Source organism: Patagioenas fasciata, chromosome 9 (genome assembly GCF_037038585.1).
Source record: "Patagioenas fasciata isolate bPatFas1 chromosome 9, bPatFas1.hap1, whole genome shotgun sequence".
Classification (NCBI taxonomy): Eukaryota; Metazoa; Chordata; class Aves; order Columbiformes; family Columbidae; genus Patagioenas; species Patagioenas fasciata.
In genome coordinates, this window is record NC_092528.1 from 27,558,264 (window position 1) to 27,585,723 (window position 27,460).

The 27,460-nt window shown below is 42.9% G+C and overlaps 1 protein-coding gene across 3 annotated transcripts in view; it reads right to left on the reverse strand.

Annotated features, from left to right (window-relative positions):
• Positions 1-238: 238 nt before the first annotated feature.
• The window catches only part of LOC136105186 (uncharacterized), a 196,250-nt gene continuing 169,028 nt past the window's right edge, over positions 239-27,460 (reverse strand). For 2 of the 3 annotated variants that reach the window (XM_071812730.1, XM_065844808.2), the window contains 15 exons: positions 26,717-26,845; positions 21,858-21,986; positions 19,802-19,930; positions 19,184-19,300; positions 18,021-18,149; positions 17,666-17,794; positions 16,477-16,608; positions 11,841-11,969; positions 10,865-10,990; positions 9,900-10,028; positions 7,529-7,657; positions 7,096-7,224; positions 6,324-6,449; positions 3,792-3,920; positions 239-2,642 (listed from right to left, as the gene is read on the reverse strand). In XM_071812730.1, the coding sequence (XP_071668831.1) occupies positions 2,563-2,642; positions 3,792-3,920; positions 6,324-6,449; positions 7,096-7,224; positions 7,529-7,657; positions 9,900-10,028; positions 10,865-10,990; positions 11,841-11,969; positions 16,477-16,608; positions 17,666-17,794; positions 18,021-18,149; positions 19,184-19,300; positions 19,802-19,930; positions 21,858-21,986; positions 26,717-26,845 (1,871 nt within the window). In that variant the 3' untranslated portion in view covers positions 239-2,562. Of the gene's footprint in view, positions 2,643-3,791; positions 3,921-6,323; positions 6,450-7,095; positions 7,225-7,528; positions 7,658-9,899; positions 10,029-10,864; positions 10,991-11,840; positions 11,970-16,476; positions 16,609-17,665; positions 17,795-18,020; positions 18,150-19,183; positions 19,301-19,801; positions 19,931-21,857; positions 21,987-26,716; positions 26,846-27,460 lie in introns of those variants that run through there. The other variant, XR_011740551.1, reaches the window with a different exon arrangement.

Consider the following 27,460-nt stretch of genomic DNA (forward strand, 5'->3'; position numbering starts at 1 on the left):
AACATAAAGAAGCTAAGGAGTATTTTGAAGAAGGAATGAATTAAAAAAACTCAAAAAACACTTTTGCATGTGGATAGTTTTGTATGAATTGGCATTTTCTAATTTTAAATAAAGTTTGCTGAACTATTTCCCAGGCAGATCTGCTCGGGCCTCTAATTCATTGGCACAGGCTCAGTATCAGTCACTTAAAACATGTGTTTCATCATGTACCTAAAATTGTGACATTCTTTAAAAATACTTCATACAAAAATCTTTTATTTCACGTATACTACATATTTACAATTCTATTATCAAGGTACTGCGGAAAATGTAAACAAGTATACACAGGTGTAAATAATATGGCTTGAGAAAGGTTTCCCCTTCGATTAGCTGCTCTAATCACATATCAGTATACATAGATAAGAAGAAAAACCAGTACATTTTATAAACTGCTGTCAAATAGCAACATGTAAGTTCTTGGGTTGGATGCATTAGCTGCTGAGTAACCATACCAGACATGGGCCATTTTTCCCTACGATTCTATGAAAAATCTTGAATATCATGCGATGTTTGTATCACTATTGTAGTTTGATTCTGCAGCAAATACATAGTTAAGATCAAAATATTCCAACTGCTTTACTTGGGTCGTTCTTCTCCAGCAGTTGCTGAGATTACGTCTAATTGTCTCACACAAGATTTACCTTATCAGTTCCAGTTCACTGCAATTGCCCCAAATTCACATAATTGTAGGCTCAGACCCAGGCCAGTACATCCCGAAAAGAACATTTAGAATGTCACAACTGGCAGTAAAGCACTGCTGACAGCCACACACTTCTGACTAACTTGGGGACAACAACTTTGTCACATTTACATCAAGTAAACTTTCCAGCGACATTCACAGAGCTCGAAAGAAGAAATTACAAGAGATCAGCACCAGCACCTCTGATTTTCTGGCTAAAAGCACAGTTGGTTAATTAATTTTGACAAATTCACCGATGTCTTCACTGTGGTTAGGATGATTATCAATACCTACAAAGTGACAAATATCAACAATAAGACTTCCATGAAGCTTGAAAAGTACCTATCAGACTTGTATTGCTTCCAATAGATCACAGTTCGAACTAAACTCCCAGGTGAGCAAGTGTCACTTTTACCGGACAATTGCTGACCCCAGATGTCACCTGAGGTGAACCAGGGGTAGAACTGGTGCTTCCTCTACTCATTATCGAACTGTAACAATAAACAACATCTTTACAAATCACAAGTTAGCACCAATTATTGTCACTTTGTTTCTTCTGTGACGAAAATCTTCTCTTGCAGAGTTGTAATCTGTTATGGTGTGTGAATGGCAGCGTGAACACAAGACCTGGAACTGCCTGTATGACCACGTTTACTGAGCCCATGGTCCTGCTGTCCTTTAATAAGTGCACTTGTGATATAGTCAGACTCAAGGGGTTACTACATAGGTTTTGTAACTCCTAACCTAAAGAGAGGTATAAAGAGGCACTCTCGAAATCTTTTAGTTCCATTAATTCAGAATATTAAAATAGAGAAGAGTATTTCCTTATAGTGATTTAGTCCTATATTTAAGAACAGCCTGTCTAAACAGACAAAATAGCACCGAAATGTCTTTGTTGTATTAAGCGACCAACAGCACCTGTTGAATGGTGTCAGGACTTCTTGAAGCTTAGACACACTATTGTGCAGTAAAGGCACATTGTATCTCTTACATAAAGAACACAGAGATTATCTTTAAGCATCCAGCTTTGCTTACTATTTGCTTTCTCTATCCAAGAGAAAACTCTTCTGTGTTAGAAGGTACCGTTTCCCAAGAACTGCTGCACAGTTTGACTTGACAAACCACTGAAGAATTCAGCTGACAGGATGGGAGAATGCAGAAAGCCAGAAGAGCCTGTCAGATGACATCCTGCTCTTTGGAAGAGACTCAGATGTAGCAACATATAGATGGAGACCTTCTGATCAATCATTCCACACCAGAAATGTGGTACATACTCTTAAATTATCAACAGCTTATTGAGGACTGTGGTAGATTCTTCTTCAGGTGCAAGTTTAAAATTAGATTGGATGCTTTTCTAGAACACCCAAAGAGGAATGAATTTGGTGAACGTCACTAATTTTTGTGCAATGTGATTTTGCAGTGGATCCATATTGGCTTCATAATCCTTGAAACTCTCATTAAACTTCATGCTGGTTGTCAAGCAGGTTTCAAAAGTCACTTATAAGTGGTGTGGCTCACAGCAAGTTGATATGTTACTTACTTCTTATCCTGATGCTCTTTGGAGCTGGTTTTGCTAAATACGTGTCCAAGCTTTCAAACAACTAATAATATTATATATCAGAAAGAATGTCCCGAGCAGATTACTGGAGGGGTAAGAGGTTAGGAATAAATACATGAAACAGATTCAACTTTTTAAAAGGATCCAGCTACTAAATGGCCTCTGTAGTCTTCCATAAGAAGTGTGAATACTTCAGTACAATTCAAGCTGAATTGAATAACTGTTTTCATATCCAAATTCAAATACCGTCTGTGCATATAAAACAGTTCATTTATTAGTCCAAATGTTACTGTTGTAGAGCTCTTGGAAAAATATTCTCTCTTTCTTGGGTTTGTTCTTCATAAAAAGGAAGCTTTGGAGGGCCACCTAGAGAATTAAGTAGAAACACAGTTTCAGGTCTATATAGCATACTACTGAAATATTAAATAGATCATACAATTTACACTTAAATAATTGAGTAAATGGTATTCTTCAAAATAAGGTAGAGGACTGAGTTGCACCGGCTTCCTCATAGAGGCAGAGAGCAGGCAAAACAATAAAATATCCCTCAAATGGAAGGTTCCCAATGCGTTTCCTAAACTGAATGTAGAATTGTATGATACGACCATCAAGCCAGTTGTGATTAGACTTCAAGTAGGAGGAAAATGTCACTTGTTACTATATCTCATTAAGAAATTGTCTAAACTAAAAAAAAAAAGCAACAAACCCAAGCCCCTTTTGTGATAGTGCAATGAGCTCTTCAGTACTTTCGCAGATCAATCCAAATGTATTTTCCAATATTTTATCTACTTATCTGGCTTCTTGCATGTCACCATGCTCTTCAAAACCTGACACTTCTACAAAAAGTAAGCAAATGTGATCACATGCACAGCAAGTAAACCTCTTTATTTGTCTAACAGAGGCTGTGGATATCAACTATTTCAGGGCAAGATTCCACCGTGGCAGGCTTAGAAGAGCGCACAGCTCTCCAGCACAGCTGTGCTGGAGAAAGCCATGGGAATCCTTGAGCTGTGTGAGATCTCCACAGCCTACTCTGAAGGAAACCACTGCACTGAGTCAGTTCAGCTTGGCCAAGACCTCCCAACCATACGGAAAGACTCCTGGCCCTTGCAGTGTCCCCTGGTATTTGCACCATCAGGCACCTGGACCCTTGGGAGCTCAGCACACACCAACACAACCCTTCCAAGTAAAGCTGTTGCTATCACATCCTCTGAGTTTTTCACCAGATGGACGTGCAGAACTTCACAGAATCACAGAACGGTTGAAGTTGGAAGGGGCCTCTGGAGATCATCTAGTCCAACCCACCTGCTAAAGCAGGTCCACCTGGTATAGATTGCACAAGAACGTGTCCAGGCAGGTCTTGAATGTCTCCAGAGAAGGAGACTCCACAACCTCCCTGGGCAGCCTGGGCCAGTGCTGTCACCCTCCAAGTTTTTCCTCGTGTTTAGATGGAATCTCGGTTCCATGCATGATTCCTTCTACTAAGGAAACCTGCGCATCTCCAGCTGGCGTTACCTTCTCTGCAGGTTGGCCCCATCCACGTGGCTGGACAAACACAATTCCCGTTGTAGGGATTGCACTGGGATTTGCTGGCACACTGGCATCGCAGGGAGCAGTCAGGGCCGTACCGGTCCGACCTGCATTCTGGAAGGACAGAAGCATTTAGATTAAGGTAAATGCTCCCTCACAGTCTCCCTGTTCTCTGGCATCAGGAAGCTGCTTCGACACCTACATCTGTTCACATTAAAACATGACATTTTGGAATGCCTTGCAGTCTTCAAGTTCCATCTACCGCATGGTCTGGCCAAACTGTAGCCCAGCTGTCCTAAAGGAGTTCCCAGAATGGAAATCATGACTGGTGTAATATCGGGGGTTGAAAGCCCAAAAGACAAGACCTTGGGATTTGCTCAGGAAAGTTCCTGTCAGCATCCTGGATCCACACTATCTCCGGCAGCTCTCCACTGCACTGCTCTGTGCGCCAAAGAGCCTTCACCTTGCTTAAAAATTAATCCATTTTATAAACACTCTTATGTCTTACCCCAATTGCACAATCCTGGCAAATTAAACTCACAAAATGTCTCACTTCCAAATACAAATACATTTCGTACCTAGGCTGATAAATCCTTATTGCAATTTCTTTTTGCAGTCAGAGTAAAGGCATAAAGGGAAAGTTAGCAGCAGGTCTCAGGGCAGGGTGCTAAACGCATGGTAAACAATAGCCCTCTCTCCATCACCTCGCTAGAAAACACTGTAAATAATGGAGGCGCTTGCTTTCTCACACGAGCACCATTAGGTAAATAAAAGAGCTGCTGAGCCCGGCATCAGCTGCGGCCCCAACACGTGGGAGAACTCTCCCCGTGTGCTCAGAGTTTGGCCTTTTCAATTAGGAAATGTTATGAGAAAAGGTCTCCTCAAACACCTCTGGACCTGATTTTAATTTATGTAATACCACATTTTCATGTTAATAACAATGTGTATTTAAGACATCTGTTTGAAGGTCTGCAATGTTAATTTACTACAGAAAAAGAGCGCCCATAAAATCTGTTATATTCACCCTCTTTCTTTTTTTTTTTTTTAATTAACATTTTGCCTGTTTAATGGGTGCTTTACCAGAGTTCAAATTAAAATCAGGCCTTTTATCTTTATGGCTGCTGCACAGTCGCAGCTGCTCACAGTTATATCACAGATGAACTGAGCCTAATTGAAAATAAAAATGCAAATAAAACCTACCCCATAACAGCTTTTCACGGACGGGGGCTACCCGAGCTGACTTAAGAAAAACAAGAATGACTCCTAGAGTTTTGCAAGAAGCGAAACCTCGGTTCACATTTTTGGTGCTGAGCTTCCCCCTTGCGTTCCACTTCTGCCTAAAATTTCCTTGGAAAGGCCTCTGGCTGCCAACGCCGTGTGGGGGTGGCCGATGGCCCCACGGGACCAGCCCTGCAGACTGGGTGGCTTTGGTTTCTGACCACAGGACAGCAGGGACAGGGAAGCAAATCATTTTCCATTTTAGTTTTGCAGGTCGCACTAACACTTAAGCTCCCAGCAATTACTTTGCATTAATAAAAGGCTGTTTAAAGCCCTTTCCTGCCCTATCCTAGAACAAAAGGAGAAATAATATTCCCCCACTGTGATTCAGGGGCTCAGGAGGATTATGGTTCCTGGTGTGAACCTCCAATAGCAGCACATGGATGTTCACACCTTTTATCTTGTTTGCCATAGCATTAGGATCACAAATCTTTTCTTCCACTTGTTTAAGCCAGTGCAATTCCCTTTACTCCAGTGATTACCCTAAATTCACTCCACCATAGCTGTGATCAGAGTCCAGTTCAAGAATCTGGTCTGCCATTGCTGCCTCTCAAACCTGCAGCCATCTCATCAGGGCACAGCGGTGGGATTAAATTTCCCTACAGGAGAATTTTCTCACCTATTTTTATACCCTTGTTACAAAATAATTCTGCTCTTGTGGGCCAACCATTCCACAGACACACAGCTCAAGTGCCCGTGCTGCAAATGAGGGATTTTATTTGGCTTAAATGTTCCTGAACTACCGCTGAACTCCAGAAACAGGCAGAGCCGCTGCAGCTCGGTGATCCTAATCCACAAGGATCCTGCCAGGAAAACAAACTCAGAGCTGGACACACTTTCTCATTGGTCTGAAAAGTGTCACAAATGTCTGTGTGACAAAATACATGGCGATCAGATCCCTTCGGGCCCATTTGTACCCTCGGGAGTCTTCCCCAGGCCATCTGCAAAGCCGTGGGCTTCCTGGTAAGTTCTTCCCTGCGTGTGTTCTCCAAAACTCAAGGCAAATGACATTTTCTAGCTGACCCGTAACTAGTTTTCCTATCAGTGTATCAATGTAAATATTGATTAAATCAACAGGTACAGCCTGATGATAAAGCCGTTGATGACCCCTAAGAGTAATTTGCTGCAAACAATGTGTTCTTGAATACCAGCAAACGTCCTTTCACAGTTACGCTTAGACCAACAGGTAGTATTGGCTTAACTATATATAGTCCAGACCTTAGCAACTATTATCCTTACCAATGTCACATTTGTCTCCAGTCTTCCCAGGTGGACACAGGCACTTCCCAGTCTCTGGATCACAAGGAGCTCCTCCACAGTCGCATTGGTGCTGGCACCTCTCTCCAAACCAGCCCCCGTCACAGCCTGACAGCAAGAATGCTCTTTTAGATGCATGTTTGAATCGCCAGATTTTTCCAGGATGCCTCAAAGGAAAGCTCATAAACTCTCCGCTGAAGCTAATGTAAATGCCAAGTTTAATGAAGAATCGAACTTAGTGGAGTAGGCATAATATTTATACAAACTCTCCTTGTGTTGGGTTCGTCTAATCTAACCTATCAAAGGTATCTGTAAATCTGTCCCAGAAATGTAACTGGCACTTATTTTCATTTTTAATTAGGAACTCTCTAGAAGGCCATTCCGTAACACTCGACAGGTTTGACATGCACCTATTTAATAATCTTATTTGGAGTTTTAGAAGCAAATTTAAAAATCAGTAAAAAGAACTTATTTTTAATAAACAACATGTGGAACTCATTGCTGCAAGACATCACAGAGACCAGGACTTTCAACGTATTAATCGGAACCAGATTAGTTAATTTTTAAGGAAATGAGAACACCCAGCTATATAAAAGGTAAACAAATCCCAAATCCAGTGTTTCAGGATATTTGTAAAGCTCAAAATATGGAAGAAACGCATCTCAACAAAGATTTGACTAATGACATGGGGTTTTTTTGAGCTCTATTTTGGTTTTGTTTGCTTTTCTCTTTTACATTAGAGGGGTACTAGTACCTTTCTCACAGTAGACACCTTGGTAGCCCAAAGGACAAATGCACTGCCCTGTTGCTGCATCACAGCTCGCTCCATTTTTACAGGCACAGGCATGAAGACAGCCTAGCCCATAGAATCCAAAGGGACACCCTGAAAAATGAAAGTATAAAATGTGGAAGGTTTATGAAAAAAAACATGCACCTCTTTAAGATCCTCTCTATTCTCAGCTACGTTCCCTGGGAGTCAATAAAAGTATATTTACCGCTAACTCTAATAGCGCCACGCACTTTTAAACTTGTATCAACATTAGAGGTAGGGAGTTAGATCTCGAAGCACCTGGGTGACCTGCAACACCCTGAAATTTTAACTGCTCTGGTGAGGTGTTTACGTGGCTGTTCTGAAGCCCCACGTCCCCTTGTTGTCAGAAACCCACACCCAGGGTGTCTCCACTCACGGTGCTGGCAGGAGTGGCCGTAGAAGCCCTCGGGGCAGCGGCAGCAGCCGGTGAAGCGGTCGCAGGTGCCGTTGTGCTGGCACGAGCAGTCCAAGGCGCAGCCGGAGCCGTACTTCCCCGGGAGACATTCTGCTGGCACAACACGGGCACAAAAACACATAAACAGGAAAAAAAAATCATCACTGTCCTCACCCAGAAAAGCTCTCGTGTGATAGCTTGTACAGCTGAGATGTGATGCCCGTACAATAGCTTGAGAGCGTTTGTTATGAAGACACAGCATTTCTGCACAACTCTGGTGTACTTGCATACCTCAGTGAGAAATCTTTTGTGTTACATAGACGTTCAAACAGAAATTTCCTTGTACTTTTTACAGTCTACCTTCTAAAATTTGTCTCTATGTATAGTCAATGTTGAACTCGTACCATGTGTTGCAAAGCCACATCGTCAATAGTATAATTTTTTTCCTATATCTACAGAAATATTTTCTTTTAGTCACTTAGAAAGTGTGAAAGAAAACACGAAGCTTTTCCTCCTCTGTGTTATCATTGGAGTTCACACTATTCCAATTCCTAATAAAACCAGGAGGATCTCTTTCACACATAGCAACAGACTTTCCATGTATAATGAGATATCTGCTTTTACAGAACTAAACACATCTCAAATTACTGAAAGGCAAGTCATGCAAAAAGTGACGGTGCCAGTATAATTAACCTGGACACCATTTCTGCATAAGTTAACTTCCCACTGCTGTGATAATTTGAATCTGGGCAGACCAACTCAAATGCTCATGGCTGTCCAAATAATCAAATTCATAACTCTACAAATGTCAGACAAGACCTTTCAAGAACATCATATCTAATCACTAGACAAAGGGTGCCTGATTAGCTGCCTTTGATTTCTAGTCAAAACACACTCAAAGCCACACTTGCTGAGGAAATCAAGACTTCAATTTCCAATAACTTGGCTATCTCTGTTGGAAGATAAACAGTGAAACTCTTTCTAGTGATATAACACACAGTCCTTTATGCAATGTGTGTGTGTCTGCCCACATGCTTGACACTAGAGATGTTTTATCTAAGCATGTCTGCAAGATACACCCACTACATCCACTACTCCACGTGGTGACACCTCCATGACCCTACTGGGACTTCGCAATCTAAATGCACCCTATGGATGGTCATAAAGATTTCAAGGAACAGACAAATAGAGGTGACTACAGGTGCCATATGCAACATGAAGGTAGCCAGTTATTGGTAAACTGCACTTTTTTTAGTGGGGGTATTTTAGCGCCCACAGTGATGTTCCTGCTGTGAGTAGCTCCATGGAGTCATCATCTTTCCTCTTCTCCCTGTTCCTTTTCTGCACACGCGTATACATGAAGCAGGTCTCTGAGTCAGGTGCAAAATGGAATAATTGCACAAAATTCTGCTAAAAAGTATTGCTTTTATATGACGTCTTTACATAGGGACATTCCCCTCTTAAAGACCAGTTCTTGGTAAAGATATGCATGGAGTTTGAGATGGATACTCTACAGAAGTTAGGGACAGAAAGGCTGTAAATGAAGGCCTGAGAGTGTGTTGGGGAGATTGCACTATGGTACGATGTAACGATGTCATGTAATGATGACATTGTCTTGAATATGAACTCAGAACTAACTATTTATTTGACATCACACCAGTAAACTCACGGTTTCCTGAACATTTCTGTTCATAACTATACAGCTATCTTTTATCTGGAGAGAGAGGCGGGAACATGGAAATAATGAATGACTTTTGGGAAATGGACAAAAATATGTGGAAAAACTAGTGTGCACTGGCAGGAAGGCTTTTGAAGTGAAATCTGAGCTTATTCTGTTCAAGTGTGCTTTGTCTTGTGTATGGGAGAGCTGTCATGGAGAAGTAAGGGAGAGTTAGCAAGACAGTCTCGATTGCTTTGGACAGATGTTGTCAGAACTGTACTAACAAGGAAGTCAATACACGGGAAGTCCAACTGCAGTCTAATATCAAAGCAAAGAGAATAACAAGAGAGGAGGGAAATGCTGGATTCTGCTGAATTCAGAGGAGGACATGAAAGAAGACACAAAATAATCCTCTCATGAACAAAAAAACACAAAAGTTGGACTGCGGAAGAAATAAGAGTCAGTGCAAAAGGAATTTGTGAGAGTTAGAGAGCAGGACTCACGAGCAAACTGTCTCTGGAAAAAGACCTAAAGCTCTTAACTAGAGGCAGTTCTGTGTGAGAGAAGCTAGAGAGGTGAATGCAGCTGGGAGAGAGTCTACTTAAAGAAAAACTGTCCCTTTTTGTGGGTCTGTAGACACTGCAAAACCCTGCCTGACTGTATACGTTCACTGTCATCAAAGCAGAAAATTACCTTTCTCGCACGATCTTCCTGTCCAGCCGAGCCCGCAAGTGCAGTTGCCATCCACGTGGTCACAAATACCACCATTCTGACAGGTACATGTCAGGTGGCAGTTGGGGCCATATTGTCCCTGGGGACACACTACAGAGAATTAACAAAGTTTGGAAAAAAGAATTAGCATCCCAAAAAAGGATGAAGGTGACAGGGAATAAGTACAAAACACATGCTCCCCGTGGAGTATCCCATGTGTCTGACGTCTCCCAAGGGCTGTAGGAGACCCTATTCCACACTTGTGAAACATCAAAAGAGGTTACCCAGAGAGGTGGTGGATGAACCATCCCTGGAGACATCCCAGGCCAGGCTGGACGGGGCTCTGAGCAACCTGAGCTGGTGAAGATGTCCCTGCTCATGGCAGGGGTTGGGCTGGATGAGCTTTGAAGGTCCCTTCCAACCCAAACCATTCTGTGATTCCTATTAGCAATTACAGTCAAACACACTCTGTCTCACCATATATCCTCACTTGGCTTCACTCCACATTTCTTCCTCTTGTTCTCCTCCTTTGGTCCCATCTTTCAACTCCTCTTCAGCAAATCCTCTCCCTTCAGTTTTTCAGTTCAAGTAATTTGCTTCTAAATTTAGTCCCACCCATCCACAGCACCCTCACACTGCTCGTGTTGTGTGGTACAAACTACTTTTTTGCCCCATCTTTACATTCTCTCAAAGCAGCTTTGTGGAGAAACCCATGCACCAGCACCGAGCATGGTGGAGCAAAGCCCTGAGATGTGGGCAGGAGATGGGTGTAGGACAAAGGCAGGGTGATGGAGCAGAGAGGGACAGGGGCTGAACAGAGCAAACTGCAATGTTATCAAGCAAAGGTGTTGGGAAACACAGCTATAAACAATGTTTGGTGCTGAGTTTTATCTGCTGGTTGTTATAAGTCCCAACTGAGGAGATGACCTCGGGTCCTGCTTTGTTACCTTGCTGACAGTTGGGTCCCATTTGGCCGGGAGGGCACGTGCACTTGCCAGTCCGTGGGTCACACTGACCTTTACCGCATGCACAGAACAGGATGCAGTCCTTCCCATATCGGTTTTCAGGGCAAGCTGAAGAAAACACAGCTTTTTGTTAAATACCTGGGATATCCAATGCCAGTTCGCATTTTTAACATAGGATCATACAGGTAGAGTCGGTTTCATTTTTATTCCAGCTAATGTGCTTCAAAGCAACAACTATGAGAGCAAAACTCATCCAAAGACATGATTGCTTCTTCCTCTTAAATTTTACTTGAAGTTATAAATATGATCCATAGCATCACACGGAACATTTAGTAGGTTTCCTACCAAAAAAGTGAGTGTACAACTGAAATATCAGCTACAGACGTCTTTCCTTCCTTAATATTGATGCTGTCCTATGCTGAAAAGCAAAGCTACAGGCTACTAAACATTAAAGCATTGCTGTGAAAAAGCTGAAGAGAACTTCATAGAGATCATAGCTTTGGAAACAGCACAGAAATTGAGCCCCACACTTTAACTCTGAAATAGAAAAGTAAGAGTAGGGTTGCCATGGAGTCTTTACCAGTTTTGCCACGACAAAACTTGATCTTTTTCCCATTTATTGAAACTAATGGCACCGTAGCGTGAAGCAAAATATTGAGATAATTTCTCAACCTAGAAATTTTGGACAGGAAGAAGGAACTTGGGCAATTCCTGCTGAGCTGGCTCTAGAAGTAAATTTGGGCAAGCAGGTTGTAATCCTGGGATGAGTGTCCTTGCTTCTACGCACGCAGAAGAGAGGAAAAATATTTTGCAAGAGATTTTTTACAAAGCTGGAATCCTGATTTACAATTCAAGGAGGAGGTAGCTGGGATCTGTCTGTTTTTCTGCTGACAAGCTCTTATGTAGATTACTCTCTCTGCTGTTTTTTGAAAGCAGCAGAACGTGAATGTTGGCTTACTTTTACTGCAGTCGGCTCCAATGAAACCAGGCGCACAATCACAAGTTCCTGACACGGGGTCGCAGTGGCCTCCATTCATGCATTTACAGGGCTTTTGGCAGTTTGAACCATAAGTACCTTTTGGACACCCTGTTTTAAAAGAACAAAACAGCAATTAGGCTTTGTTGCTACTGGGGCCATTCCATTTCTTGTCATAAGCACTTTGTTTCTTTCAACCAAAATTAGATGCTCGTTTTCTACCTCTGTTCACTTCTGGAGTGCCAGGAGTGGGCATTGACAAGCAGACGGTTGCCTCGAGCAGCAAAGGCAACACTGACTTGCAGTGTCAAACCCCTGGACAGCCGGACCGACTGATGCTGAGCCTGGTCCCACTGCTTCTGGCTCTGCCCGCTCCTCCATTCCTCATATGTGACAGTAGGTAGCAAGAAAACCAAGCTCAGCTCTTCAGAGGTTTTCCTCCTAGCTTTCTATTCCAAACCAGCCTGTTTCCCATTTCCCTCCCATGACAGAGATGAAGAGGATCTGGTCTCTCCTCCTTTGGGCAGCAACAGCCTGGTTTGCCTGGGATGGTAAGAAGCCATGAGCCAACTCTGCCTCATTTAGTGGCTGTTTTAGCTCACAAGTTACAGATAGTGGGTCTCATCCTTAAAAAATATTTCACCTGGAGAAAGTTGGTTTTGTCTATAATCTACTTTTTTATTCCAAACCAGAGTTGGCATTGCTCGGGCACAGCTAATGGGCTGTGGGTGGAAGACACAACAATAACACAAAATTTCAGGAGACACCTTCTCAGAAGATAGGTACAGGAGAGAGATGATTTAAATGTAAGGCCAGAAAATTCTCTGAGGAAAAAAAAAAAAAACAAATTAAAACAGCTGTATTTTGTCATAACCAGAAGAAACATCAGGCTTGGATGGCTCAGCCAGTATTAACATGGCAACAAGCTGTCCACGAAGAGGTTTTCCAGGTGGTAGCGAGTACTTCTGATTTATTTTTGGACAGCTAATGAGCTAAGGAGCACTGAACATTAGATCAGGAAAAGAGGAATGCATCTGCTAGGCTTTGGCTCATGTCTTCAAGACAATCTTTAGAGTGATGGAGGTTGGAGCTGAGGAGAAGAGCCGGGCAGAGCTGCCAGGCACATGCCTCTGTCTTTTAGAGCAATGTAATAATCACGGAATGGTTACACTAGTGCTACTACCTCTACATGTGATTTCTTTGCTCCTTCTTTCCTTCTCTTCCCCTGGCAGAAGGAAAATCTATGGCTACTTTGGAAATCTGGTTGGATATATATTTGCGCGTGTCTCCAAGCAACACATCTCTTGCAATCTGTGCATAAATAGCTTTATATTTTGTCTCCTTTTTCTGAAGGCATGAAAGCATGGTCTGAGCGGCTGGAGAGATCTCTGGATTTCTTGAACTATTCAACAGAGAGTGCTTATGGTAAAGCTTTAAAGGGATGCCTTTTAAAATAAAACTGAAAACTGGCTTCTGCTCAAATCAGGATAGCAGATCATCAGCACTGAACAGATACACACTTTTATAATGTGCAGATACTCTCCCCAGCCCTTCTCAACCGTGGCTTCTTCTCAATGAGATCTTCGTCATCAGTGCTTCCATCTGTCAGCACAGAAAATCCGTTTCATGTGCAAACCCTGGCATCGACGAGTGAGCCCTGCAACACCTATTTCATTTCCACCAAGACATGAAATTAAGGACACACCCAGAGTCAATGATTTACTGGGATTTTAAGTGAGTTTCTTTTCCTCCTCCCTTTCCTTTCAGTCATCCTTTGGCTTTTCTCTTTTTTAATTCTGTTTCCCACACTCCCAAACATGCTGCTTCCCCCTGGCAAGGCTTTTGGAGTTGTTCCTCAGCTCAAGACTAGAAAGAGCTGTTCCATTACTGGAAGGGATGCAGCAATTCCCCCCTTACCAGTTTATTTACCCTTGCAGCATTCTGTATTTATTTCAGTTCAACAGGGAGAAGCACAAGCAGAGCGAACACATGAGCTGTGATGTTCGCATGATTATTAACGAGGCCATTTCAGTTGCTACAGCTTTGCAGGAGAACTTCTGCACAGATAGCCAGGGCAATTTACACAGTGTCCTGCCATTTGAGTAGGCTCTGCTTTTATAACGAGGGTTAGCCTCTAACCACCAGTTATATCATAAAGACATTTTCTAATTTAACAGTTTCCTTTGCATCTGAGTTGTGTTTTTCTGAGAACAGCAGGAGCAGCAGCCAGATTTCTAATTCATTTCCTGATTTTTTTCCTCCTGGTTTGTGTGGGTTTGCCACGAGCAAGAACTCCTAAATCTTTTCATACCAGCTGCATACACTAGGACTTTTCTTACCAACGTTATTAATTGCATTGTCAAAAAAATCACTTCTGAAGCATCCTGTTACCTCCAGTTCAAAGGTGAAGCTGGTGAGTCCTTTCTGGCTCAGGGTTCACCCAGCTCGGTAAATGTCACAGAGACATAGGATGGGTTTTTTTATCCATTACCTCACCTCTTACTGCTTTTTCTTCATAACTTCACTCAAGCAGATCTGCCCATCCACCAAGTTATGGACAACTGATGGGAACCTTATTGCTCATTTGTCTGCTTCCTCTGGATCCTGCCAAGAGACTGTTTCAGCTCTTCACTCCAAAATTTGAGAACATGAAAGTCTCGTTGCTCTTAGCTCCTGGAAATTTGACTTCCCAGCCAACTACACCTTTTATAGATACTTTCTTGAACCTTTTTTCACAGTACTATAACTACAGCAATAGTTGCCAGAAACGGTTTCCAGCAGCATCCAACCACATGTTGACTGGACTGAAGCCCATTTCACGTCTTTGGGAGCAGCTCCCTATGCTGGTTTTAATATTATATCAAAAGCTCCTTCATCCTGGAGCAGCCCCAGTTCTCTCTGTAGTGAGGACGGTGGGAACATGGAGTATTCCCATCAAAGTCACGCTAGTTATCCTTGCTTATCAGACACTCCCTTCAGAATCAGGTCCATGATCTCTCACTCCACTGACCCAAACCTAAAAATAACTCCCACTTAAACTGTTTTCCTTCCATTTTTGTGTCTGCCTATGTGCTGGTCAGAGGGGCATAGGAACTAATAGAAAAAACACCCTGCATAGATGCAGGACAAATTTTCTCTCTCTGGGAATCTCTACCATTCCATTATCTCTCCTGTAAATGTCTAACAAAACTATATTTACTTAAGTGAGAATTTGCTGTGCAAGGTACCGTGTATTTTTGAGATCTAGAACACGATGCTGTGACTGATCACAGCTACACAGGAGCCCGTGGTAAAATCCCCTCTGAATGCAACAAAACACAGATTTCAATTTGTAAGTCATTTCTTTATATAACAGAACTTTTGCGTAGTTATTAATGTTTTAAATATTTAAATTCTGAAGTAAAATATTAAGGATCTAAGCAATCTCGACGACATGTACTGTAATGAACAGAGATTTAGTACTACACACACAGGTAATGACTACCAAAATATTACTATAGGAAAGTAACAGGCTAACCATGATTAAGTCCTTTAAAATGATACTCTTAAATACTTGATCTCCATTACTGCTCTACTATAATATTTATTATAATCGAATGTATAATGGACTCAGCTCTAGTTTAGATTCTGAAGGCTGGATTTCAATCTCGTAGTGAAAACTGACGTACAAAGGAAGATAGAATCAATCCTTACATTTACATTTGTATTTTACAGACCAACTTGTGATGACATGATGGTAACACAAATGCGTCTTTCTGAAAAGAGCCTCTTTCCTATTGCTACTCAAGAAATAAAGCACAAGTTTAACCCTTACTGGAGCCGCACATATTGCAGCAGGTCTTTGTATCCAAATTGTCACCCAAAAAAGCAAGCAAGCCAAACAGAGCTGTGCTGAATCTCTAGGAAACAAAATATAGCGTTTGCCAGTTTGTAGTTTTTGCTGGGTTTTTTTTAATAAGACTATCACAAGCCATGGAGTAAAACCAAAATTAAAGTTGTAAATAAAAAGGTAATTAAGTGTCTCCTTTTTTGGATACTTTGGTACATGTTTCTTATCAGCTGGCACATTCCACCAGGAGCAACTAAACAGATGTCCTAAAATATCAGCATGAGGCATGTGGATCTGGGAATATTTTTTATGGTGGAATATTCAGCCAATTGGCTTTTTGTCCTCTGCACTAGTCACCATTTTTCAATCCAGAGTAACAATTTGTTTAATTTGATTGTTCCTCAGAAGGCCCTACAACTTAACCGACTTTATGAATCACTCAGATTTACTGCCAATTGCAGCTTGTTGTTTTCTAATAACCATTTGTCCTTACTTGAACGCGCGGGGATTTCGGGAAGCATTTTGGCCTGGGTATTTGGAAATAAAAGGGCAACACAATATCCAGGTGTAACTGAAGATGAGAGGTGTAAATGCAGAGAACGATGTTGGTATTCTTCAGCGTGGCGCAAAATTGGAAGTGATTTAGCTAGTAAATGAATGTGTTGTGGGTTTTTAAAGTTTTTAAAATTGATTTTAAAATAGAAAGTATTTTTAAAATGTTTAATATACATTAAAAATATTGAAAATACATTAAAAATATTTAAAATACATTTAAAAACTGGTACTTACGGAGGTCGCAGCGGGGCCCGTGGTGGCCCGGGCGGCACGCACAGTCGCCAGTCACCGGGTGACATTCCTCATTCTCGGCAGAACACTGACATACTCGGTTACAGTTCTTACCATACGTGCCCGGTGGACAAGCTTGGGGAAGAGGAAATGTAAAAATTAAATTTGTCTTGGTAAATACAGGACTCAAACAAAGAGAGAGCTGAGATTTATTAAATAAAACCCCTGCCTACAGAACGACGCTCTCCTCCGGGACTTTGGATTTATTACATTTACTTAGGGGTTACTTCACTGCTTGATTTTGTTTCGTTCAGTCAATTTGTGCCCAACTGTCAAGGGCCAGATACAATTTTCTTGTCACTAGAGAAAATCATAGGGAAATGTCAGGTAAAATTGACTAAAATAACAGCATAATTCACAAGGGACCAGGCGGGTGGATAAAGACATTCTGCTTTTTGCAGGGAGTTCAAACTTGCAAAGCTGCTGTAGCACCAACATCTTTACAGGTTTTATTTCGGCCGTTGATGGCCACGTTGCTGACAGGTTTTGGGCTTTCCATACCTTATTCTTACATCTCACTTCCACCAAGTTGCCCTGGCTGTGGGTCAGGATTTCGAGTCTTTTCGTACAGGATATGGGACACCAATGTCAATTCTTTCAATTATTTTTGTTGTTGTTTCTCTTTTTGCTAAAGCAGCGCTCAGGCAAAATGTTGTAACAAAATACAAAGACAAAACTGTGCAGCCGGGGTCACAGAACAAGCCTGCTTTCAAAGTCAGCTCCAGACGGCCAAATTCAACATTGAAGAAAAAAGCATAATGACATTTCCAGGAGCTCTGAGAGCAGGAATAGATGTTCTCTCATGGGGACAAGACCAGCAGAAAGCAGAGCTGCTTCTTTACCCACAGCATAGCGATGGCCATGGGCAGGAGCCGGGCTCCCCTGGCACCTCTTCATTCTATTTTCATCCAGTTCAGTCTCTGGCTGCGATCTTAGAAAAGGTAAAACTGAACAGACACCAGAACCCGCCGAAATATTTGGGTGAGCACCACTCTGCCCTTGTCCATCTTCACTGTGAGGTTGTCGTCTCCTCCCTCTCCAGGCATTGATTATATCATCAAGTTTTTATTCAATAATTTAATTTCTTATTTAATTTACAAGGAAAATCTTTGCATTCTTATAACAAACTCACTTTTCTCACAGCCGTAGCCGGTGAATCCCGGAGGACAGCCGCACTCGCCCGTCAGGTGGTGGCAGGGGGTACCTGTGGGACACCGGCACCGCCGGGCACAGCCTATGCCATAGCGACCAGGCAAGCAAGCTGCAATGAGGCAAGTGATCCTCGTTAGGACACAGGGCAGGAGCCGGGCAGGATGGTGCAAAGCACCCCCCTTCCAACAGATGTGCTGCACCCAAATCTGTGAGCACCTCCAGACCAACCCCGTGGAGAAACATGGGAGTGAAAGGATCCCGTCACCCGCTCTGGATCCAGGAAGAACGTACGCACCAACCTGAACTTTCCTCCTCAATGCTGAGCAGACACTCACGTTTGTCACAGTGCTTCCCTCGCCATCCCTTGTCACAGTGACACGCTCCAGTTTGATGGTGGCAGGACAAGCCGTGTACACAGTCACATCGCTCCTCGCACTGTTTGCCAAAAAATCTGGGGGGACAGACTGCGAGGAGAAGCAGAGAGAGCAACAGTTCTTCCCTCTGCATGGAAAACATCCATCGTTGGCAAATGAGCCAATATTATTCTTCTTGCACATGGCGATGTATTTTCAGAAGACTGCAAGCCCAGAAAATATCATTGAAAGATAATATATTAAAAATATTAAAAGCATTTAACATTGACTATTAATGAGCCTGCACATGAAAGTTTGCAAAGACTTAGTCACAGCCTAGAGTACAAATCCAGATAGTGGCTACAGAGCTGTCGATGCCATCCACTTATACACAATGATGCATGGGCAGAGGGTAAGTGGTTTGAACAGTGACAACGCGCTGCGTCCATGTGCTGCCTTCCACCTCACAGGTCTCTGCAAAGTGATCAGGAGAAAGCCAGGTCTGAAGAAGAGGAAGGTGGGCACTGTGAGGGCTTTACAGGTCACACTGGTGGCTGAGGCTTCAAGAGTCCTCAACCCCTCAGGAGACATCAGTTTGTGGCTTGCAAGTGTCACAGCACCTCAGCGGCTGAGCTGAAGGCATCTGATATCTGATATCTACTGTTTATAAGACTTCTGTTTCAGGGATTTACATGGATCTAACCACATATGTCAAATCTGGACCATGTGCAAGGAAGGGGCAATCTGAACTATTATAGTTTGATTTGCTGAGCTCCCCTCATGACTTAGAGAAGCAGCAGCGTGTGGCTGATCTGGTAAACTCTCCTCACAACCCACTGCCTTTCATACATTCTTTCTTGTATTCATATGGTACCTTTATTTTCCTAGTAGGCAGGGAATAAAAGTAGGAGATAAAATGATTTGGATAAGAGCATGCATTTGTGGTCGGGCAGAGACCTGCCTGCAGGGCTCCTGAGACACACGGTGAGCGCTCATGCTGGCATTATTTATTATTGTCTTACAGAATACTGGAAAATTAAGATACATACTGTGGAAGCAGAAATGGCTGACTACAGAAAAGAGTGGTTTTAAAAAAAAAAAACAAAAACAAACAAAAAAGCATCCACAGAAGGAAGTGCTCTTACCAGCATCACAGCGGTCCCCAGTCCAGCCAGCGTGGCAGATGCATTTCCCCGAGCGCTGGTCACAAACCCCGTGGTGGCAGCTACAGTTCTGCTCACAGCCCTCTCCGTCCCTACACTCTGAAATGAGATGGGGGAGATTGAGTGGGGGTCAGGCTGGAGGAGCTCCAGGGAGACCACACTTTTGGCTCTGAAACATGGTGAGACACCTAAGCTGGTCCTAAAAGCCTTCAGTGGGTGAGATTTCAATCAGTCTCATGGCAAAATTATCTATTTTCCTCTTGGAGGGTTTATTTTATTCTTTTTTTATCTCTTCAAATTGAGTACACTACCTACCTTCCCTGTCCCCATGGGACAGAGAACAGCTTGTTCCTCTCCTTTGTCCAACAAGTTCCTAGCACCATGGTACCTTCAAGTGCAAATACCACTTCTCTCCTCAGACTTTTTGTTTCCAACTAAACCACCCCAATTTTTTCAACATCTCCACACTTAGTGCTCTCCAGCGCTCTGCCTCTCCTCTCTCTTTCTTTTTTTCCTAGGCTGTCTCAAACCAAAGCCAAATTTCCTTGCAGAGCGACTGAAATGAGGTGCTGGAGGGATGAAGGATGTGAAGAGACTCACCCAGCTCACACGCCATCCCCGTCCAACCCTGTGGACACCGGCACTCGCCCGTCACCCGGTCACAGGTTGCCTGGCCATGGCAGACACAGCGCTGGAGACAGTTTGCACCGAACCAGCCAGGAGGACAGGCTGCAAAGAGGAGGTGGGACAAAACCTTCTGATAAAGGCACAGGATAATGACACAGGTTAAACACAAGCTTTCCAGGTTACACCCTCCTCTCACCCTGGTGATCCTGGAGATGCTGTGGGAGGCAAAACAGAGCAAAAACGAGGCCACGACTGATAGGGAATTACACAGACCAGTGAAAAACTGGTCTGGAAACAAAATAGGTGATGAAGTGAATTAGCTATTATCTGCCAAATGACCTTGACATCTTCTGTTCACACCTATGAAAAACATCTCTTGGTTCCTACCATCTTTCTCAACATGAAGGAGTGGAGTTATTGATTTCCCTGTTTTCAGCATTTCTTTTTATAGTCTTCTTAAAATCACAACTCCTTTTCTAATTGACCTTGTTACCCACAGCTGGCTGATGACATTTTATAGCTTACCTAATTTTGATCAAGCAAGTCTATTGGTTCCCAGCGCAACCAGATCCTATGGATAGAACCCCATTTTTTTAGCACAAAAAATGCACACTTCTGTCAGAATGGCACCTTTTAAAGATGTTAACAGAAGCAAGTTCTGCAAAAACGCAGCCACCAGATGATGGCTCATCCAGCCCCACACACTTATTCTACCTCTTTATGTCCAAGAATTCCCCAGATGTATCATTAAAGAAAAACAGTATGTTTGACAACATCTTCAGGTTGTTTTACGTACGTGAGATTCAGGAAGGCTTCACCTTCAGGTTTGATTTCCAAGACAGAAGAACTGAAATAAGGAATTCCCTCGCTATGTCACCCCTGCTGGAAACACTTGACCTCCGCTTCAGGACACTAACTTAAAACTCCGACTGTTCTTAAAATTTAGACTTCCCTTACTAACTCTTTTATAAGCACCATCATTGCACATGCTTTTTTCTTTTCCTGACTTTAAAATAGGGCTATGGTTTTGTAATGATACTTCAAAACAGAGGACAGGTATAATACATGCTTTTTAAATGTTTGCTTTGCTTTGGTGTTTGAGGCCTTCGTGCGAAACACAAAATTCTAGGTCATGTCATACGTGCCATCAGGAATGGTTTAGTATCTTCCCAGTTTTTTATTCCTTCATGGAAAGAGCTCTTCGTACTAGGTTTTAAAGGGACACCCACTTCATTTATATGTTCCTCTAACCCTGCCAGCTATCATCCCCTTTCCCCAGCCATCCTCTCAGTACACCAAAGGGCAGCTGCTGCTTGTGTGGAGACGCTGACTCCAACCCCAGCTCACCCAGGAGCATCTACAGCAGCATCCCCAGCTCAGTGGCACCACTTACAGAACCAGATACCCCGCAGGGGAGGCGCAGAAAAAGGAGCCACAACAGGGATGGACAGACTTTTTCTAGTGGCTTGGATGCAGGGGATTAAGATGTGTAACATAAGCCTCAGCGCAGCTTTTCTTTGCCAGCCTCTTTCCTTTAAGACTTCTTGGAGCTGGGCTTGTGTTTGAATCACACAGATTGGTCTAATTGCCAAGGCTGGAAGCCCCAATGCCTTTCACATGTTCTGGATTTAGCCTGTGTCTGGAACAACGTGCGGTAATGACGTGGATCGGTTGGGTGCATGGGACAGTAAAGCAGGCCATAGAAAAAACAGTTTTGTTTCAGTGTCGTAAGTGGGAGTTTTATGGACCTTTTCTCCCTTAATCAGGTTTCAAACCCAGCTCTCTTTCCAGTTTATGACTGTTTCAGCCCCCTCTGCCCCAAGCACACCCATCTCCTACACTCAGGCCCTGAAACATGGCCCCACAGATTTATTTAATGGACTGAGGCACGTTATTGTGCAGATACAAAACCAAGGACAACACAGGGCAATGAGCTGGTAATTAAAGTACCAACAAAGCCCCCCCTGAGCAGGACTTTTATTTTTCCCTCCTATAATCCTCTGTCAGGGGGTTGAATTTCTGACTGTACCTTCTTGGCAGGTGGCTCCTTTCCATCCCGGGCTACAAAGGCACGTCCCGGTTACGTGATGACAGAGCCCTCCGTTGTGACAGTGACAAGTGTGGCTGCAGTCTGGCCCGTAGCTGTCCCCCTGGCAGGCTGCAACGAGAGAAGGTCCATAAAACTCCATCAGGAATCATCAAAGGAGGCATTACACAGAGCAAACCCGAGACACAACCCGACGCTGGAGAAATCAGTTTGAAACTGGCTTCTGACAACTCACTTTTCACATAAGGATGCCTAAGTCCATATATTAAGCATGCCTGACACTAAATAACGTGGCTTAAAAATATGTATCATAGCATGTTGTGAAGAGGCTTTAATCGCAGGGCAGGATCGCTCGGGTGATGGATCAGCTGTCATCCCCTGCCCTGTGGAATGTCTTTGTGCTAAACTAATGGTCCAGCAGAACCGCCAGCTTGACAGCTTGGGTATTTATTTGCATCCTGGTAAGAGAACTGACAACTTCATTGTTTTCAGTGTTCATTTTTCACAGCTGGATGCCTCTGCTCACCCAGAGTCTCAATCTTTGGTCAGAGAAGGGTGATATTTTCAATGCATTCCGTTAAGCAGCTGCCTCCCAGGTGGAAACTTAACGCGGCCATCTCGCAAATGTACACTTGCCGCAGCTCCGTTTTCAGCACAAAAAATGGCAGCAATAAAATTCCTGTAGTCTCCATGGCACTGGAGATTTGGCTAGCTTTAAATGAAGAACTTGGACAGCCTCCTTGCACAGACTTTGCGTTGCCTGGCAAAGACTCTCCTTCCCCTGCATGAACCTGTTGGAGCCTCTTATCCCCACAGCACTGCTGGCACACATCGAAGAGGCAAAAAAGGCTCTCATCGCTGATCCTGAGAGTGTTCTGCACCCGGTGAATGTGATATCTCCCTGGATAAAACCCAAACGGTGACTTTTCACCAAAACCTCTATGCCTTTGAGGGTACCAGTGCGCAGAACAAGGTGCAGTGGTGCGGGAGGACGTGTCCCTAGGAACCAAAAGAAGGACTGAAACCATCTCCACCTTAGGTGAACTTGGTTGACAGTATCTGACCCATTCTCAGCCTTTTTCTTCCCACATGAGAGCTTCCAGCTGCCCAAGACAGTTCTCACAGACACTATTTCTCCCAGGACTTTTCAACAGGGTTCATTTTTGTCGTCGCTTGGACCTCATCCACACTGAAACCACAAGAAAGTGCAGGAGCTCAGTCCCATCACAGTTAAAAGTTTGTTCTGCAAATGAGGCTTGGTTGCCAAGTTAAAGGTTCAGCCTGTCCTACAGACCTCTGGCTCTGTTTTGGGAGCAGAACTAAATATTTCCACGATACAGACCAGAACTATATCATAACCAAGCCAAAGGAAAAACCAGCTCAGAACCAGGTCCCCTGACTGGTTACTAGTGGTTTGCGTGAGGTTTTTGAAGTATGCGTGCAAATCTCTTGTTATGCTTACCAAGAAGACAAGAGAGTTTTCCAGTGAAAATTCTGGTAAGAAAGCAGAAATTTCTGGAGACTGAAATTTAAATATTCTATTGGGTGAATACAAACTTCTTTTAGCTTCTTGGTAGGATAATCCTGATTATCAAACTACTTTTCTGAAGTGTAAGATAAGTGATATATTGAAGCTATTTTATGAAGTTCTTCAACTCAATGTACAAATATTCCTGGGACCTTTCTCCTTTCTTCACAATGACTGCAAAGTAAAGAAGGAATAGAAAAGTTCAAATTATTAGACTTTTTCCTGCTTCAAATTGGTCCTCTTGGTGACTTTCCTTTGTAAGAAAAGCATTTATTCATTTGCAGTCTTTAAAATCCCTTTTTGCACGCAGAGTAAGGAACACATGAAACAGATTTTCTTCCAGACTGGAAGTCAACAGCTACCAAAAGTGCCGGGGAACACAGGGAAATGATGGGTACTAAGGCTCTACAGTCTGATTTCATGCAGCTCCTGTGGATTATTCTCTCCAAAATGAATCTTTGGCTTTAAAAGAACAGAGAATTTGTAAAGTCAAGAGCTAACACACTATGAAATATCAAACCCCTGGTTATCAATGCCCCCAAGGAGATACTCTGGCAGAGCCGATGATTCCATACTCGTTTATTTTCCAAACCAATGTGGACTTATTTTACCACAAGAAACTGCTGCTGTGAAGATCCTGCTGAGCCTCAAGAGCTCCAAAAAGAGACATTTTTAGTACTAACAGAATCAGGGTAAAACGCAGATGCCAAATTGCGTTCAGCTTCTACAATCCACACACAATGTGATTTTTCTCTTTTTTCAGTGTTTTGTTTGTTTGTTTTTGGAAACCGCAACATTTGGATGCATTTTTTGCAGACAGGAAGGTTACATCTCTGGCACAAAGAGATGCCAAACCTCAAGTCCTCACTTCTATATCACCAAGTCATCATGACAGTCAACAGAACAGTTAAATTAAACCCTTTTTTTTTTGTTAACATGAGCCATACACTTTTCCTAAACCTCTCTTTTGGAAATCTACAATATCTTAAGCAGATACTCAGAAAAACTAAATGAAAACAAAAGAAAACAAAACCCCCAAATAAAAATAACATCACCAAACACAACCTTTAAGCTGAGGCAGGTCTTGCTTGGCAGATTTCAACCTAGATTAAAATAATTCATTTATAAACAATTGAAAAACACAGCCTTGTAATGGAAAGTGTTTGGCAGCTTCAACAAAAGGCATTAGTGTCTGTATCACCCATAATTAGATAGCAGCGTATAAAACACACTGCATGGCCAGCTGAAGATCAATTCAAATCCCATGATGTTAAAATTATTCCTCAATATCCTCCAGCACATTGCCTGCAATCTGATTACTTGAACACGAGCGTTGTCCATCCAGCTGCTGGAACTGGCGAGTCCCAGGAACCAGTAATGTGAATATTAAACAGCCACCAAGGATGGGGAGGGTTGGATCGGTGTCTTTGACCTACAGCTGCCCCACTCTGAGCAGCTTTGGAGTGGCGTGGCCCATGTCCAGTCTTAAAATCAAAACGAAGATTCATCGTTTAAGCCAGGAGAAAAGCAGGTTACTCTTTGCACTGATAACTGACCTTGATCTTTTACATACAGGCAAAGGAAACCTCGGAGACTTTGGCTTCTTCACCATCACAAGGAATAAATCAACTTGCCATAAAGCTCTAATGGTTGCGGTGCAAGAGAATAAATAGTGTCTTATATAAGCAGAGGGGGCACAGACAGCTGTTGACAAAGAGCTGCATTTCTTAATTGAATTTAATGAAATATGTAACAAAGCTTCCCATCCTTAATGCAGTCTAAAGAGCTGGGAAGGGCCAAGGTGACATGGTGTTAATGCCGTGGCTGGGCAGGAAAAATGGGCTGTGACCAAGAAGCAAATATTGTACCTGTTCTGCAGCAGCAGCTTTTCTGTGGCTCTGGCTCTGCAGTTATTTCACAGTCAGCTCATTAACCAGCCACCACAGGGGAGTATTAACATCACTGTCCTCAAGTGGTGGGACATGGAGAGCCAAGGGTTCCTATGGAGAGGGCCGTGAGGGGGCAAAAAGGGCTGCAACAGTGGGATGTTTGCAGAAATGTCTAAACAGTGGAAAGATTTACCAGCATTGACCCTCCTGTAAATCAAAAGAGCAAGTGATTTTGCAGGAGAAGCCCTTTCAGAAGACAGGCTGTGTTGTGTGTTGGGAGTAAAGGAGGGGAAAAATGAAGAGCAAACACAACCCTCAAACAGTGCTAATTACAACATGGTATATGGCTGGAGAATAGAATTGTTTCAATGCAAGTATAATTATTTCTGTTTTCTAAAATCAATCGATTTTCTATTGCAGAAGTCTCTAGAGCTCTAAGGAAGGTGTTCACTAACAACAGAAGTTTGCTCCTTGTAGAGCTGCTTTGGTCCCCAGCTCTCCAGCCCAGTCCTGCAGCCGGCAGTTGTGTTTTCACAAGGAAGTACGGACCACGACATCATCCTCAAGTGAAACTCGGAAGCTGAGAGGCTAAAACCTGAACATTTTTTTAAAAAAATCCCAACATATTTCCTAAATTTTGGAAATAGGCTCAGTGATCTCCATATGTAATGTCACGTAGCTAAAGAAAACAATTTCCCATGAAATCTGGTAAACAATTTCTCGGAAGAGCCGATTTTTTTATATATGCATATGCGAGAATATACAAAAAAACCCACCTTATTGGCTTAAAGATTGTGGGATAAACCATATTTGTGAAAAATCTAGGAAGTTGACTTAAAGCAAAAAAAAAACATAACACAGAAAACCCCTAAAACAATGAAGAACGCACACCTTTTCTAAGAATTAGTTAAAACACTATTTTGTCATGCTCAGATAACACAATAGTCACAGCTCTGATTTTTCCACTTTGCGCGTTTGTAAGCTGTCAGTCTATAACGGATGACTAGATGAGATACACCAGAAACAGACATATAACATTTCATCTCTTAATGCTGCACAAAAATAAAAAGCAGAGATGCGTCATATGGCAGGAGACAGCTCAGCTATTTAAAAACTGATGCTTGTAACATTTGACAAGTGCCAACAGCAGTTAGAAAAAAAAAAATGAAGTTGATTATTTACCCAGCTACCAAAAATCATTCCCTTTTTTGGCATCTTTGGAAAGGAATGCGACCTAAATCTAAAATTGTACCCGGGGAGGTCATCCCTGTTCCCAGCAGAAGCCGTGTGAGCGCTGCAGGGCCTGGGCAGCGGGATGCTGAGCGCAGGGGGATGCTGAGCACACCGGGATGCTGAGTGCAAGGGGATGCTGAGCGCAGGGGGATGCTGAGCGCAGGGGGATGCTGAGCGCGGGTGGTACCTACGCTGCTCGCAGGTCTGTCCCTGCCAGCCGGGGAGGCAGCGGCAGGTTCCCAGGACATGGTCACAGCCGGCAGCGTTCTTGCAGTTGCACACCTGGTGGCAGTCGAGCCCAAAGAATCCATCTGGACAAGCTGAAAATGGAAACCAGACATTTTTAGCAGAGTTCCTGTTGTGGTTTTTTTTTTTTGGTGTGTTGTTTTGTTGGTTTGGTTTTTGGGTTTTTTTTTATAAACTCCAGCTTGTAGATCCAAAACCACAAGGCACTGCTGATCTTTTCACAGATGCTTTGTCACTTGTCACTCCGTGATGACGCTTTAGAGCCAAAATTGCTTCCAGGGTTAAACCTCAGCATTTCTGCTCTGTGCATCTCAGCAAAACCCACCGTGACCCATTTTATGCAAGCAACGGATTTCTGCATAGCAAGACACAGCTGAGAATATATTAAAAAGCCATAAAACAGGAGACGAAATGGATTCACACATGCCAGTACTTGTGCTTCTGTAATGGACAAAGGAAAGAAGAAATAATTCAACATAATGCAAGACCAGGGGGCCATCCCTGCTGATCTCCCCATCTTTTGAAATGCAAAACTTACGCTCTCATTTACTCTCATGACACTTTTCTGAAGATTTTTTAACAGTGAACATAAGACATAGTGTTGTAGTGCAGTGCTGAAATGAAAACGTGCAAAGAGACTGAGTAGAGAAAACCAAGTCAAATGAAGTGTAGCAATACAACTCCAGGGA